This window comes from Vidua macroura, chromosome 3 (genome assembly GCF_024509145.1).
Source record: "Vidua macroura isolate BioBank_ID:100142 chromosome 3, ASM2450914v1, whole genome shotgun sequence".
Classification (NCBI taxonomy): Eukaryota; Metazoa; Chordata; class Aves; order Passeriformes; family Viduidae; genus Vidua; species Vidua macroura.
In genome coordinates, this window is record NC_071573.1 from 33,117,710 (window position 1) to 33,133,140 (window position 15,431).

Sequence of the window (15,431 nt, forward strand, 5' to 3'; positions counted from 1 at the left end):
TTGATTGTGAGAACTGACAGCCACATAACCTGAATAGTGCAGGTTTCAGTGATTTTGCTTTTGCAGAGCTTTGTTAGGTCTCACTGAAGTTCCTGTCTCTGCTCATTGACAAGTGACCAAAATAATTGTCCTGTAGCATGTTCTTGTTGCTGTGTTTGCCAGGTTTCCTCAGTATGGTCTACTCCGTGTTTAGAGTCAGGACAGAGATTTCTAGGGAAATTGTCCAGAAACCTGCCCTGGAGGTGGATAGTTATGAGTAGCATGGAGAGTGGGAGAAAATGGGCCAACTTTTAAAGGAGTATTCTGCTCCAGTGGTTTTGGAAGTTCACCCATGAAACTAATACAAGACCCTGGTAAAGTGGCAGAATATTTGGAAGAAAATCACCATGGTAGTTCCAAAGAGGGGGAATTTGCTGCAATGTCTTGGGCCCTGGCTGCTAATTATTGGACACTGCTCATTACTGGACAGCACACTCAGGGGGAGGGGAAGGAAAGCAGGGCAGCAGGCACTGTGGCCACTCAAACTGCAGCTGAACCAGAGCTGAACCTGTGCCAGGAGCAGTCGGCCCTGCACAGAACAAGAAATCCAAGACCAAATCAGTTTGTGTAGTCAGTGATGAAGATGAAGCAGGGCCCTCACAACCAGAGGAAGAGGCAGGGCCAAAGGTAGTCACCTGGTCCTTACTCCCAGGTGAGCTGGGAGGTGAGTCCCTGGTTACCTGGCTGCTCCAAGGAAGCCAAGCAATTAGGCTTCCTGTCCCAGGATGCATGCATTGGCTGGGGACTGGGAAAAGACCAGAAACTCTCAGCATCTGGAAGTGGCTCCTGTCAAGCACAAGGGAAAGATATCTTTGCAAGGATGACCTTTTAGTGCACTGAGACAAGTGGGACACCATGGAGCAAGGTAGCCAGTACCTGAGAAAATCAGCTGTGCTGGAGGTGATCTGTAAGGATTCAAAGAAGGAGCAGTTCCCTGTAAACCCAGATGACATCCAGTGTGCACAAACCATGTGTTGGAAGTTCCTGTGGAGCGTACCAGTGTCCTGTGTCAGCTCATTGGCACTGATGTCATGGAAAAGAGGAGACCAAAAGGTGGACAATGTGGTTCCCAAACTCTGGCTTGTATGAAGAAACCATCTCCTCCCTGGTACGGGCCTGAGTCTCATCCATGGAAAGACTGTCCAAGGAATTAAAAAGTTTAAATGAAAGAAGAAATTTAAGAGGACCAAATTAAAGAGGACCACTGGCAATTCAAGGAGGAATTGTCCCATGTCCTGCCAATACAGTCTCTGCTATTGGGAGCAGGCACTTCCCTGCTTGGGAGAGAGGGTTCACGCTACGAGGCACGCTGTGGTTTGACCTGTCATGGTGGTAAAATATCAGTGATGCCACCATAATGCAATTTTCTTCATTCCTTCAGTAGCAGAATGCAGGCCACTATTTGCCTTTACCTGGAGAGGTGTACATCTAGAATTGACTGCCCCAGGGGTGGAAACACAATCTCACCATCTGCCATGGACTGATCCAGACTGCACTGGAAAATGATGAGGCTCCAGAACACTTGCAGTACATGGATGACATGATCATTTGGGATAATACAGTAGAGGAGGTTTTTGAGAAAAAGGAGAAAATAATCCAGATCCTCCTGAAAGCCAGCTTTGCCACAAAACAAAGTAAGGTCAGGGGATCTGCCCAGGAAATTCAGTTTTTAGGAGGCAAGATGAACATCATCAGATTCCAATGGACATGGTCAACAGAATAGCAGCCATGTCCCCACTGACCAGCAAGAAGGAAATACAGCTTTCCTAGGAGCTTTGGGTTTTTGGAAGATGTATATCCCAGAGGACAGCCAGACTCTAAGCTCTCTCTATCTTGTGACATGGAAGAAGAATGGTTCCAAGGAGGGCCTTGAACAACAGCACGCCTTTGAACAGATCAAACAGGAGACTGCCCATGCAGTAGCTCTTGGGCCAGTCAGGACAGGACAGGATGTAAAAACCATGCTCTGCTGCTGGGGAGAACGGTCCTTCCTGGAGTCTCCAGCAAAATGTACCTGGAGAGACTCAAGGAGAAACTGTGGGGTTCTGGAGCTGGGATTCAAAGGATCTGAGGCCTGAATTTCTGGCTGATGTCAGACCACCGCAAAGGCACAGAGAAGTTGCATGATTTTCCCAGAGCACTGGTAGAAGTGACTTGTGTGCCTGTGTAGACCTTGACTGCAGAACCTGCCATCTTCGTGGAGGATCCAGGGTCCTCCTGAGATGCAGCAGGTTGTGGTGCCATGCATGGCTTGTCTGGGACTCTCCCATATGCTTTTGCATAAGAGCAGACACTTGCACAGATAAAGATTTGCAGTCTGAGGGCCCACATTTGTCAGGTTAACACTGGCTATTGTCTGCATTGGTTTTTATGTCTGTGTGATGTTTAACAGTTTTTTAGAGGGTAAGTGAAGTGAGATTTGGCTGTCACCATTATCAGGATTTCTCTTTGTGTCAATAGCACAAAAGCTTTGGTGTGTTAATTGCTGTACCACTAAATCTCAAGGAGACAGACTTTCTGGTTCTGCTGTAGTGGAGCTCCATTTTATGGGAAAAGACTGAATCCAAATCAGCTAACCCATGCCACTGATGCAGCAGAGTGATGCACAAAGCAGACTGGACAGAGGTGGTTAAATGTTTGTCAAAGGAGGCTTTGTCTGTCTTTCCCACCTTCTCTTAATTTTGGCCTGTTCCCTGGTTTTGTTTTTTTTTTTTGGTGGTTGCCTCTGTTTTCTCACCTTGCTTTCTTTGCTGTTCATGTTTTAAATCACAGCTGTAGGAAATTCATCCTTCTACACAAAAAGGTCTTCCCAGCAGAGTGGACCAGCTAGTACAACCCTCCAGTGCTTTGGTTAAGCAGTTTTGTAAGAAAATTTTTTTTTTTCTTTCTCTCTTTTCATTTCAGTAAGGGTCCCATATTTCATTGACTTGAAAAGACCACAGGATCAAGGTTTAAACCACACCTGTAATTATTACTTGCAGCCAGAGGAGGATGTAACCATTGGAGTCTGGTAAGGAATCCAGTTTTGTGCAGTATGTGCCATGCATCTTTATCCTTCTCTTTGTTCTAGATGTTGCCTATTCAGTCTTTTTGCTGTGCATGCTCTCGTTTGTGGATGCTTGTATTTTCCTCTGCCAAGTGACCGAGTTCATGTTGAAAGGTATGCAAATCTCTGGGGCTCATCTGAGCTAGGATCAGTAATGCACAAAACACAGTCAGACAACCTGTGCATTTAGAGAAATATCAAAATTTGGAATTATAAAGGTTACAGGTCTGCATCACTGCAAAGATCCTGACTCCAGATCAGACCAGACCCATGGAGTTAGATGTTTTGTCATTCAACTCTGATTTGTATTTTGTTTTGCAGAATACATGTGGGGGAAGAGAGGAAAACAGATCAAAGTGTTCAGAGTAGGAGGAAGAAAATTCTGTTCATAAAACATATGTAAGATTTGGAGAGTGGGTGAGAACGGAACACACAGTTTACACTCTTCACAAAACAAGTGACAGTGTCAGAGCTCATTTGCCATTTCTTTCTCACAAAGATGATTTTCTGGCCCCAGGTAGGGACAATTCATTTTAGCTCCTTGTTACCCTGGATCATGTCAGGTGTGGAGGGAAGGAGGTGTTCCCTTAATACAGGCAGTGATGTTCAGTCTGTGAAGTGCAGGATTTGGAATTTTCAGTTGTGTGTGTACCTTAGATGTGTCCTTTAATGCAGTAGAGATTTTCTCTTCACTGGGTACATAACCTTTAAATGGGATAGAGATATTTTTATAACTATCATTAGGACATTTTCTTTCCTTTAAGTAAATTTTAGTGAATGATACATTTAGAAACTTGAAAACTTCAGTCTTTCCAGAATAGGCTGATAAACAGTGGTTTGATTCTTCACTTGGACAATTAATATTCTACCTGTTAAGCTGTTAAATAAGTTTTTTTTTGCAGTCTTGAGATTTGTATTTTGTTTCCCTTGCAAGTGTACTGTGTATCTTTGCTAAAACAGAACTTCCAGCTTGTGGTGGCAATTCAGAGGCTGTCATCTGTCTCGATATTTATGGAAGATTTTCACAAAACTTTGGAACCTTGCTTTTAAAAGCCAGTGCAGGGTCTTGTGTTTGGTACATTTATGAAACAAAGTCCTCAGCCTGCTTTGTTCATAAGTTTGCAAAAGTCTTGGGGCAGAACAGTTGAATTTTTGAGTCTCAGTTACTGAGGCTTTTTACCTCTTCAAGACCTTGGTGTCTGCTGGCTGCACACAAGCAAGTAGACTTTTTACATTGCTTTTCCCCTGTTAGTTTGTCCTCTGAGCTTTACATCTGGGGAGGATTGGTCTGGTAGGTGCAAGCTTGTCTGCCTTTCAGGTAAAAAGGCATGTGAGTACTTCAGTTACTTCTGATAGCTGTAGCCAGCCCCCTTCTCAACAACTCAGATGGTTATGGGCATGTACTTGCTTTGTGTTTGTATTCTAATTATCCAGTTTAATTGCCTACCTTCTGTTCAGTCTGTCATTCCTCTTTCTGTTCCACCAGTGTTGAATTCTTTCTTGCAGGCCACCTAGGTACATTATCTGCAGAAGAACCGCTGTGACTTAAAAATTCCTGCCTCTTGTGGATTGTAACTTTTTCAGCTAAAATGTCACACCTTCAAGAACCAAGTGCCTGAAAACAAAACACATTATCTTCTCCTCAGAGCCTGGGCTCTTCCTTTTCCTCAGATTGGCTGTAAAGTCAGATATGCTTCTTAATCACTGAACATTCTTTCCAAGCCCAACTGCCTTTGATTATTCTGTACATCTGCTGACCTAGCAGTGAATCTTGTTTATGGTATATAAGTATGTTAATTGAAGTAATTAAGTGCCATAAAAGCTGAGGAACTGTGATTATTTTGCCAGAGCAGCAGGAAGTTCAGTAACTGTGCCTTTGAAGTTCAATGCCTTGCACAGACAGCCCTGTGTTTTGAAGGCAGTGGTGATGGAGGTGAAAATGTAGAAATAAGTGTAGCCACTGCCTTTACAATTTGACCATTTGTCTGCTAATCAGGACAGTTTTATGAAAAGTGTGTGTGAGGTGTGTCTGTAATCCTGAGTGAAGGAGTTGAACAGAAAATCTCAGAGTTCAAGTGGCAGACACTTCAGTGTTGAGTAGCAGCATGACAGTGTAATTTTTTCTTCTGTTCACAGGCACACGGTCCCTGCAGCCTTATGGAAGAATGCCCGAGGGAAGGACCAGCTGTGGTTTGAAGAGGCTTTGGGCTCCAGCCACCCTGTAATCCTTTATCTGCACGGCAATGCAGGAACAAGGTGAGGCACAAAACACTGATGGCTTTGTTTCAGAATGTGTTTTCCTGGCTTGTCACAGCTTCAGCACACTAAGAAAGACAAGAAAAACTCCTGAGGGGCTGTAGTGATAGGACAAGAGATAATGTTTTAAACTAAAAGAGGGTTGATTTAGATCAGATACAGGGAAGAAATTGTTTACAATCAGGGTGGTGGTCAAACACTGGAACAGGTTGCCCAGGGAGATGGCAGAGGCCCCACCCCTGGAAACATTCAAGGTCAGGCTGGATGGAGGTCTGAGCAAAGTGATCTAGTTGAAGATGTCCCTGCTCGTTGCAGGGGATTTGATGGCCTTTGAAGGTCTCTTTCAACCCAAAGTATTCTATTATTAAAACAAAAATAAAATCTAAAATTAGTTTGGTGCTTCTCCTTTTGAAAGAAGGCACATGCATTTTATGGAATGATCCCTCTCCATTATTGAATGTGGGAATAGATTTATTGCAGTTATCAGAGATATCTGATCTTATAGTTTACCTTGTATCCTCTGCTAGAAGCCAGGAGGCTGTGATGAGAAATACTTCTTTTCAGTATAGTAGTCTCTGAGTTGAGACATGGGATGGTATTTGTGTTTCTGTATATGTGACTCACAGGCATTAAATAAACCTTCCAGTTCCTTTTGTGAGTTTATTTTGGTAATTAACATATTCTGAGGAAGGAAAATCAGAAGGAAAGAGGAAGGTTATGTGCTGATCTTGTTTCATTATTGCATCTGTCCAGGACATTTGTCTGGACCAGGAGCACTTCTAAAATTTGTAATTTTATATATGACCATTTATTGGCTAAAATAGTAGATTAGTTTTCTGTACTTTGTTGCTGGATGCTAAAAACCATTAATGCAGTGTGAAGATATTCCTCAGGATCATGTTCTTCCTGCCACCTCTCCACATGTTACAGTGCTTTTGTTTGTTTATTAGAACACTGTCTTTTCTCTTAAAAATATGCATATTACAAAAGAGTGTTTCCCCTGCTGAGTTCTGAGTGCCAGTTCTTGGGATGTTTTTTTCTTGATTGCGTGTTCTTCTGAAGCTGATGTCTGCCCATAGATACTCTGCAAGAGCAGCAACATTGCAGGAAAACAAGTTCCATGATATAAAGAAACTGTTTTAGCTGTGCTGGTAGTGAAGGTTTGCTAGCTTCTATATCACAAGAACATTTTTCACACCAATTCTTGTCTCAGCAGTGTGCTTTTCTTGGTACAAGGGCACTGTGTGGAAGGTGTGTGCTGCAACCCAGGAAATACATGAACAGATGGGTTTTTTGCAAACTGCCCTTACCTTCTTGTGCTGATGCATTGCAAGGTTTAATCAAATTGTTGCATTGTTTTTCAAATACTTCTTCACTTCTGTTTTTTGCCTTGATTGGGTGTAGCAAATGATACTAAGGGAAGCTGTTCTGCAGCTTAATGGTGTCTGTTTGGGGCCAGTATCTCTGCTGTGTATGTATTGATTAGATTTCCTTCTGAACTCCCCCAAGTGCTACTCAGATAAAGGACTGAACTAGGGATCAGTTACATATTTCCCGTTTCTCTGTGCTCTGGAGGAGCTGGAGGTGTCTTAGTTTTGCCATTTCAGATTTAATGTATGTTGCTGTATGTTTGTTTCTGTGCTGTACATTCAGTTGTTTGTCCAAGGGCTGCTTTACTGCTGCAGGCTGCATTAACCGTGTGTAAAAGGCACTGCCTTGGCTTCCTGGTTTGACTTGAGTGATCTGGGGCTGAGGCAAAAATGTTGTGTACTCAATCCCCTTAGAAAAAATTCCTCTGTTACACTTCAAGGAAAGCACGAAAAGCACAAACGTGTGCATGTGAAAGGTGATGTTTCAAGCAAGTGGATCATCATCTTCAGGCTTGTATGATTCAAAATGACTTACAAGCAACCCCTTGCATTTTGCCTTGAGTGTTTTTGACTGGATTTGGTATTTTGTAGCATGGTTGGAGCTGACAGCTTTTGGCTGGCAAATGCATGTGTTCTTACAGGGAGATCTGGCATTTTGCTTTAGAGGCTGCACTGACAAAGCCAGTCATAGTATGAAAGTTTTAGAGTTTTCATAAGTACGAGAGTACATTTACTATAATACCAATACTAGACTGAAGTTTGAGTATGGATTAGCCATGTTATGTTGTGTATCTATTTTAAGGGATGTAATAGCACACTCATATTCCTTTCCATTGTCTAGGTTTCATTTTATGTATATAAATAAAAGCAGATTCTTTCACCGGACTTATTTACAGTGTTCAATTCTGCTTTGCTCACATTTTTGCACATGTCCTTTATTTCCCTGTGCTTGGAGCCAGGTGAGAAAATCTAAGGGCCACCTGCTTGGCTCAATGTCATGATTTCTGCTGGGAGCATCAAAGTTTTGAGAGTCAGGGCTGCTGGCAGGGGCAGCACTTGTGGCAAGAGATCAGGGTAGGCAGAGCAAAAAGGGACAGGCTGTTCTGGATGTATTACAGGCTTTGGAAAAGGCAGATAGCAGGGTGAGTTGAAAAGTTCTTTTTTACCTGCTGTGAGGCAAGATTTACATGGAGAAGTTGACTTCAAAATTATGTCCTGCATAGCTCCACAAAGCCTGACTGTCTCCTTGAAGCCTGTGACAAAGCATTTATGGTGTTTCTTATGTCTGGGATGTTTTTGTTAGATTGCTTGAGGCAATAGGGAAAGATATTTCTGGAAACTTAAATGCTCATATGTGGTTGGTTTGGGTTTTTTTTGGGTGTTTGTTTCTTTTTGGTTTATGTTTTCCTTTTTTTCCTCTCCTTTTTTCTTCATCTGTCGCCAGAGGAGGGGATCACCGGGTGGAGCTTTACAAGGTAAGTGGCTGCCTGTCTTGTCCAAACAGCTGCATTAACACCTCAGGTGTGCGCAGAGTTGAGAAGACAGCTCCAACAGCCCACTGCCAACAGGCACAGCCCTCGGGGCTCTCAGTGTCCTTCCAATAGGAAGCCTGTATATGGGAAAAGGCTCTGTAAGCTGTGAGCAAGCACACTTCTCCCATCTTCAAAGATGTTTTTGAAAGGCTTTTATTTGCTGTTGTTAACTGCCACCTCCAGCTGAGCTAACCAACACGGTTTCTGCGAAAAATCAAAAGTTTTATTTAATTACAGCCCAAATTTGATTGATTAGTGTACTAATTTAAGGTACCATTTAAGAGCATTCAGCTTGGATTTCCCCTTTACTCAAGGCACAGTGCATTTGTATGAGTGGTGCCATCTCAAGTGCAGAAGGTTTTGTAGAAAACCCAATGAATTCCCCAGATGTAGCACTATGAGAACACAGCTTCTTTGAGTGTTTTGTCTAATGATTTTGGGGGTAATTTATTTTATTAAACTCTGTTTTGGCTGAAATTCCCACACACAATTTCTTGATCTCATGTCACATGTTACTAAAAGAGACATAATTGGTTTTGCTGGTTCATTTCAGAGAGGTCTGAGTCTGTTCTTCTCTTTATTTGTGTCAGTGTTGGCACTCATAAAGCTTTATTGCAGTTCAATCCAAGATCCCCTGCTGCAAAATCTTTTAAATTGGGATTGCTTATCCCAAAAATAGTGTATACCAGCCCCAAGGAGGCAGGTGATACTTCATTTCCTTTAAGAAAAGAAAGATGAGCTAAGTTGCAGAAAACTGGTTGAGGAGACTGTCATGTATATTGATCTATTTTGTCATTTTTCTTGGAACCATCTGTGCTGTGATGCATTTTGTGCTGGCCAAGACAGACAGAGGAGTTGGTTTTGATTTTGATGGACAAGAGTAGCAGTGCTTCAGAATATACAGACTTGGTGTGTTTCTGTGTATACATACACAGAGAACACAGTTTACCAAAACCCTAGGTTTCTGTTCCTGGGTCTGGTATTCTTTGCTTCTGAGAACATCCAGACAAGCTGCTTAGTTTGCCTTTTTCAGTCAATGTGAGCACACACATGGGCTTAGCAGAACCACTCCAGAAACTCTAGGTTTGTGTTTATTCCAGCAAAATGAACCAGTTTGGGATGCTCTCCTTTTTGCTGGTGCTTTTAATAGGCCTTCAACACAGCCAACACATGAAATGTTTTTGGAAGACAGGTGAACTCTCAACAGATTAAATAATTTTTAATGGCCTGGAAAAGGTGAGATTGTATATATCTTAGCAGTAAAATCACATTGTAAAGCTAAAACCCAAACTTTTCAGGAAGAAACTTCATCTTTTGCATGTTCAATCAGGGAATTTAGTGTGTGAGTGAGCGTCTAAAAATGTCATATAGTGATTCCATTGGAAACAGCTGTCCTGCAGCATCTAATTTGTCTGGTGGGACAATGGAAGTGCTCGCTCCCTTTCCAGTCATGTGCCGGTTGTCTCTGTGAGCTCCACTTGATACTGTGTGCCTCAAAGTGGTTTTGAAATGTTTAATTGTTTATAAATCTACCCAATATATGTAATCTCTTAAAACTGTGCTACAAGTAATGCTCAATTGACAGGTGTAATTTCATTTGTAGACTACAATTAGTCCCAGTACCACCAGGAAGGGTGTTGGTTTTATATTTCCTCTTTAGAGTATAGCATAATACTATTGCTTTTTTTTTTAATCATGTATCATACATAGACAACAAGAAAAACATTTTATTCCTTTTGTAACTTTTTGTTGATTTTTGTCTACCATGGAGCTGTTAGGTTCATATCAAGCAATGGTAGCTTGGAGTGCTTGTGTTGGTTTTGCCAGGGCACTTTTTCCAAGCAAGTTGGTCTACCGTGGAGTTTTTTTACATACTTATAACATATTTTGTTAGGATTACCATTGGCTATAACACGAATATTTCTAATAGAGCAACTGCCCATTTTTGAGCTATACATTTAAGCCTTCTGTCACCGGCTCCTGTATGTTATTCTTACATTTATGCCAATTTGAGTAATATAATTGAAACAGTTGTACTCTTTCACTGGAAAACATTGAAGTCTTTGTAGGGGAAACAGTAGGATATTTGCAGATCTTAAGGTCAAAGCTGTTAAAGGGATAATCAACATCTTAGGTAGCCTGATACGAGGTCCAGGAAACAAACGGAGTAAAACCAGTGGGCTGAGATTAGTGTTTGGAAAGCTCTGTGCCTACTACATTGAAAAGCTGTAAATTGGCCATTTAACATGTCAATAATTTTATAAAATGAATCCCTGCACCTTGGCCTAATGCAAGAGCATGGTTGGTGTGCAAGACTCTGTAATGGGTTTCTGAGTGCTTCTCTGCCTTCCAGGTTCTCAGCTCCCTCGGGTACCATGTGGTGACGTTTGACTATCGAGGTATGTGGGCTTCTTCTACAAACCCTTGCTGCCAGCTAATTAGAAGGTTACTGCTTCTCTTTTTTCCCCTCATGGGTATCTAGAGAATTTCCAGAAATTTATTTCCAGTGCCTTCCTGTGTAGCACTGCTTCCTGATGTCCAGCTGGGTGGGCTCTGGCTCCTGTCTGTCCTTATGCACAGGGCTTGTTGATTTGGGAGCTGAGGAGCAGAGAGTGAGCCAGGCACATAGGCTGTCACAGCATCCACTTAAGGCAGCCCCCAAGTGCACATAAGGAAGCTCGTGGGCTTGCCTAGGTGTAGTCCTTTTGGATAAGATCTAGTTGACTTTCCTAAGGTCACACAGGGAACTGAACTTGCACATACTTCCTTCTAAAAGCTCATAGGTGAGATCAGACAGAGTAAATGATTTGCTAACAGTACTTGGCAGAAGCCATGACTCTTTTGTACCTCTGCACCAGCAGTCAGGCATCTGCTGCTCCTTTTTTACCTTCTTAGTATTTAAGCCATGGCTGCAGTGTAATGCCACTGCAGATACAGGAAAGAAATTAATCCATTGCATTTTTATCAAGACACCTGGGAGAAGTTTATTTGTAGGAGCTTGCCCTGTTTTACAGTGCTGCTGGCAGCTGCTTCTCTGGCTGCTCATTGGGTATCAGAAGGGATGTGGGGTGCTGGCTGCTAAGAGCATACAATGTGTGGATGTGCTGCAAGAATGATGGAGCCAGAACAGTCAGGAGGGTGGAAAATTGCTGGCGGGCACTGATCGAACAGCACAGACAAACTGATGTTGCAACATCAGTTGCATCAGAGCAACAGCTCTGTGAGACATGGTTGGGTTTTGGCCCTAAGCATCCACTCCTGTTCTGTCAGAGCCTCCACTTACAAATTGGTTGCATGCATGCAGAAGCAGGGAAGCAGGGAAGGTTTGGGAGCTAAGCTGTTGCAGGTGGGTACGTGCAAGAATGCTGTTGTAGCAGTGTTTGAGATCCAGTCTTTGGTTTTGTTGTTGACTAAATCCACAGAAACTCCTTGGCAGACAGCAGTCATCTGGATAAAATGACTATGAGTCAATCAGGGCTTTCAACCCCAAATTGTAGAGGTGCACAGTGAAGTGAACAGCAAGTACCTATATCCCAAGCCCCGTTGCAGTTGCAGATGGGCTGCATGGGAGGAGCTGGCTGTTTCTGCTGAGCAGTTTGAGCGATTCTCAGCAAGACTCTTTGTGTTCCAGGCTGGGGTGACTCAATAGGCAGCCCTTCAGAGAGGGGAATGACCTACGACGCCCTTCATGTCTTCGACTGGATAAAAGCACGGAGTGGAGACAACCCTGTCTATATATGGGGACACTCCCTGGGCACAGGGTAAGCATCTAATCTTAGTGGTACTTCTAAAGAAACAGCTTCTGAAGAACATTAAGCACTGACCTTGGATGAAGGTGCTGTTTTGCAATAATCCCTGGGCTGGCTTGGCTTGGCATCTGTGGCGTAATTTCTGGAGGGTGGCTTCCCCTTTGCACTGTACAGAGTGAGAAGGGCTGCAGAGTGAATGACTGCAGCAATGGATCTTGAACCTTCATTGTCCAAAAGGGTCACACTAGAAAGACACTTATAATAACAGATTGCAGAATGTCTTTCAGAGCAGAACATCAGACTTCTCTGGTATTCTAAAAGAGTGTATCGGACCAGCCACACTTGTGTGTGCCTTGTGCTTTCAAAAGGTTTTCCTCCTGTCCTGATGAACGTGCTGTGTGTAATCAGTGCTTGGGCAGATGCTGCATGACTACACTGCTGGCCACCTCTGACATTTGCATGGTCAAGCCTGGCACAGGGAAGTTCAAGATGTCAAGTGCCTTTGCCTTCATGTTTTTAACTTTTATTTCCTGCTTCCTCCCTTTCCATGGCTGTCTGGAGGCGAGTCATGTTCAACACTACATGCTCTTACCCTTGTGAATGATGGAGGAGCAGAGGGCAAACACAAGAGTTACCTTTGAGTTGAGCTGTGTACAGATAAACTGTAAGACCACAAAGGCTGTGAACACATGCTGGGACAGGGAGGTATTTCAGGGAAGTGGCTCTTCATTGCTGTGACACTAAACACCCTGCTTTGTTTGAGAGAAGACAAAGACTTTTTCTTGGCTCGTCCTCTATATTTTTCGCCCTGTTCAGAATCCCTTTCTGGGTCAGAGCATGCTTGTGATGTTTCCCAACACTGCAGTCAGAGTGTCCTGAGACTGGTCCCCAGCAGAGTTCTCTAGTGAACACAGCCAGTCTGGAGTTCAAGGTTTGTGAAATGTGCTGTGCTTGGAGGACTTGGCAACTTTGGAAATATCCCTGTCCCCTTAGGATGATGCATAGGGGAGACCTTACTGCTTTCTGTCCCAGTTAGGGAAGCTCCTTGCAGTGTAGCCTGGGATGCTGCACTCCAGCTGCCTGGAACACAGCAGCCTATACCCCTGCATTCCCCTCTTGCTTGCTCAGCCCTTGTGATCTGGAGGTAGGAGGCTGTGTCACACTGCTATGGATGTGCTGAGAGCCTGAGAGCCACCTGAAAGGAGTCCATCCGAGGGGCTGCCTGGTGTGTTTCTTCCTTGGACTTGTTCACTTAAACACAGGCCCCTGATGTCACTTGGGGCAGTCGGGTACGTGAGGCCGGTGGGGACACAGGTCACTGTGGGCCAGCTGCCCGGACCTCGAGCAGTGTGCGAGATCGACCTTGTGGCTGTTGAGTTGTACCTGTGCCACCTCTGGAGCTGCTGCTCTGCAGAGGGCCTGTGCCAATTCGATGCTCCTTCTTCTTTCCAGAGTCGCAACAAATCTGGTGCGGCGCCTCTGCGAGAGAGGTAAGTGTGACACGTGGATGCGCTTCCCAGCAGCCTGCCTCTGTCCCAGATTCCCACAGACATTTGGAGCGGTGACAGAGCTGTCCTTGGTGCACTGTGGTGGCAGCTGCTTTCATGAGGCAGACCCTGACCTTGCTGACTGTCTGCACCCCTGTATTTCAGCACATTGCCTTTGGCTTTTCAGAAACGCCCCCGGATGCCCTGATCCTGGAATCTCCATTCACCAACATACGGGAGGAGGCACGGAGTCATCCCTTCTCTGTGGCAAGTACCCAGTGACACTCACACTGGTGGCATGGAATTGTGTGCATGGAAATGAACCTTCAGAAGTGCTGGAGCTGAGCTAACTGCACGACTTGTGGGGCAGTGGTGGTATCTGTAAACACTGGGGGGGTAAAGAACTAAACTTGAGACAGCTGCTGGGAACACACAATAAGCAGTGCCAGAGCCATGTGTCCAGCACAGGAATGAACTGGCTCTGAACTGAGCAGACACCCAGTCCAGGCCTCGGATGCAGCCAAAGCTGGTGAGGTGCCCTGGAATAAAGCTCTTCCAGGAATTACTGCCAGCAGTCCTGCATGATACCTGGAGACTTTGACCATACAAGCACCCACAGGGCCTGTTCCTGAGCAGGCTGGTAAGATAGGCCTGAAACAGGGGAGGAAAAATAATGCTGGTGGGAACAAGGACATTCTTACTGCAAAGAGCATGGTCAGCAGCCAAGGGACGTTATGGGATGGCAGTGGCCTGCCCTGTTAGTGCTCTTTGTATCAATGGCCTGCTGGTGCCTGCCACTAATGCACATTTTCCCTTTCAGATATACAGATACTTCCCTGGATTTGACTGGTTCTTCCTGGACCCCATCACAACAAGTGGAATTAAATTTGCAAATGATGAGAAGTGAGTTCCCTCTTTGCTGGGGTTTCAGCTGTGGCTGCAATAAGCCACGGCAAGCATCAATGAGGACAGACATGAGGCTGCACACTCTGGCTTTTTTTCTTGCTGCATTGCTCTTACTGGAGTGATTTCAATTAATCTCACAGCCCTGAGAGCAGCACAGTGGAGTTCTGTCTTTTTTAATTGTTCATAGTAAGGATAGATGCAACAGAGAAAACAAAGACTGCTCAGGGATATGCTGATTTGGTCATGCCATTTATACTTTTCAAGTGTACCTTACATGTTAAACAGTAGCATTGGAACATGGAAGGAAGGTTTGGGAAGACTTCTTTGCTGTGTATATGCCTAAGCCACCTTGCCTGTAATCACATTGTCTCCTTCCACTGAGTCTTTCATTGAAGAGCCTGAGCATTTGCGAGTTTCCAGTATTGAAACCAAACCAGACCTGAGGGGGGAGGAGGGGTTGATGATTTACAGTGGAGTAAGCCACATTTCTCTGGTCTAAGCAGCAAGAAAATTTTATAAGCATGTCTTTCACTAGTAAATTTTCTATATATCAAATGAATGGTGCCCAGATCAGGTTTTAAATTGTAGTTAATAACCCACAGGACATGCTTGTCATTACAGTTTTCTTTAAAATGTACATGTGTTGGTGTTAGAGAATGATGGGATTGCTCTGAGCCTCTGTGACTTTGTTTTCTGTTTTGCAGTGTGAAATACATTTCTTGCTCCCTGCTCATCCTTCATGCTGAGGATGATCCAGTGGTACCATTTCATCTGGGAAAAAAGGTACACACATGGCTCTGCAAACTGATCTGGTGGGAGGAACTGGTGTAGATTGAACAACATCTCAGCCAGGCAAGAAGTCAGTAATGGGAAGGTGTAAAACATATAGGCCAGAGGGACTGCAGATTCTGTAGTGTTGGAAGTGGCAAATCAGTAGTGAAATGAGGCTGGAGCTACCAAAGCTGCTCAAGCCAGAGCCCCTCACCCATGCCTGAGGGTTTGGTGGGTTTGGCAGGGGGAGCTGGGTTGGAGTAACACGAGTCCCT

General features: G+C 44.1%; 1 protein-coding gene across 2 annotated transcripts in view; it reads left to right on the top strand.

Moving 5' to 3' along the window:
• ABHD12 (abhydrolase domain containing 12, lysophospholipase) overlaps window positions 1-15,431 on the top strand; it is a 36,630-nt gene that overhangs the window by 19,948 nt on the left and 1,251 nt on the right. For both annotated transcript variants that reach the window (XM_053973106.1, XM_053973107.1), the window contains exons 3-11: window positions 2,944-3,049; window positions 5,222-5,341; window positions 8,156-8,186; window positions 10,597-10,642; window positions 11,875-12,004; window positions 13,445-13,482; window positions 13,667-13,746; window positions 14,300-14,382; window positions 15,090-15,168. In XM_053973106.1, the coding sequence (XP_053829081.1) occupies window positions 2,944-3,049; window positions 5,222-5,341; window positions 8,156-8,186; window positions 10,597-10,642; window positions 11,875-12,004; window positions 13,445-13,482; window positions 13,667-13,746; window positions 14,300-14,382; window positions 15,090-15,168 (713 nt within the window). The remainder of the gene's footprint in view (window positions 1-2,943; window positions 3,050-5,221; window positions 5,342-8,155; window positions 8,187-10,596; window positions 10,643-11,874; window positions 12,005-13,444; window positions 13,483-13,666; window positions 13,747-14,299; window positions 14,383-15,089; window positions 15,169-15,431) is intronic.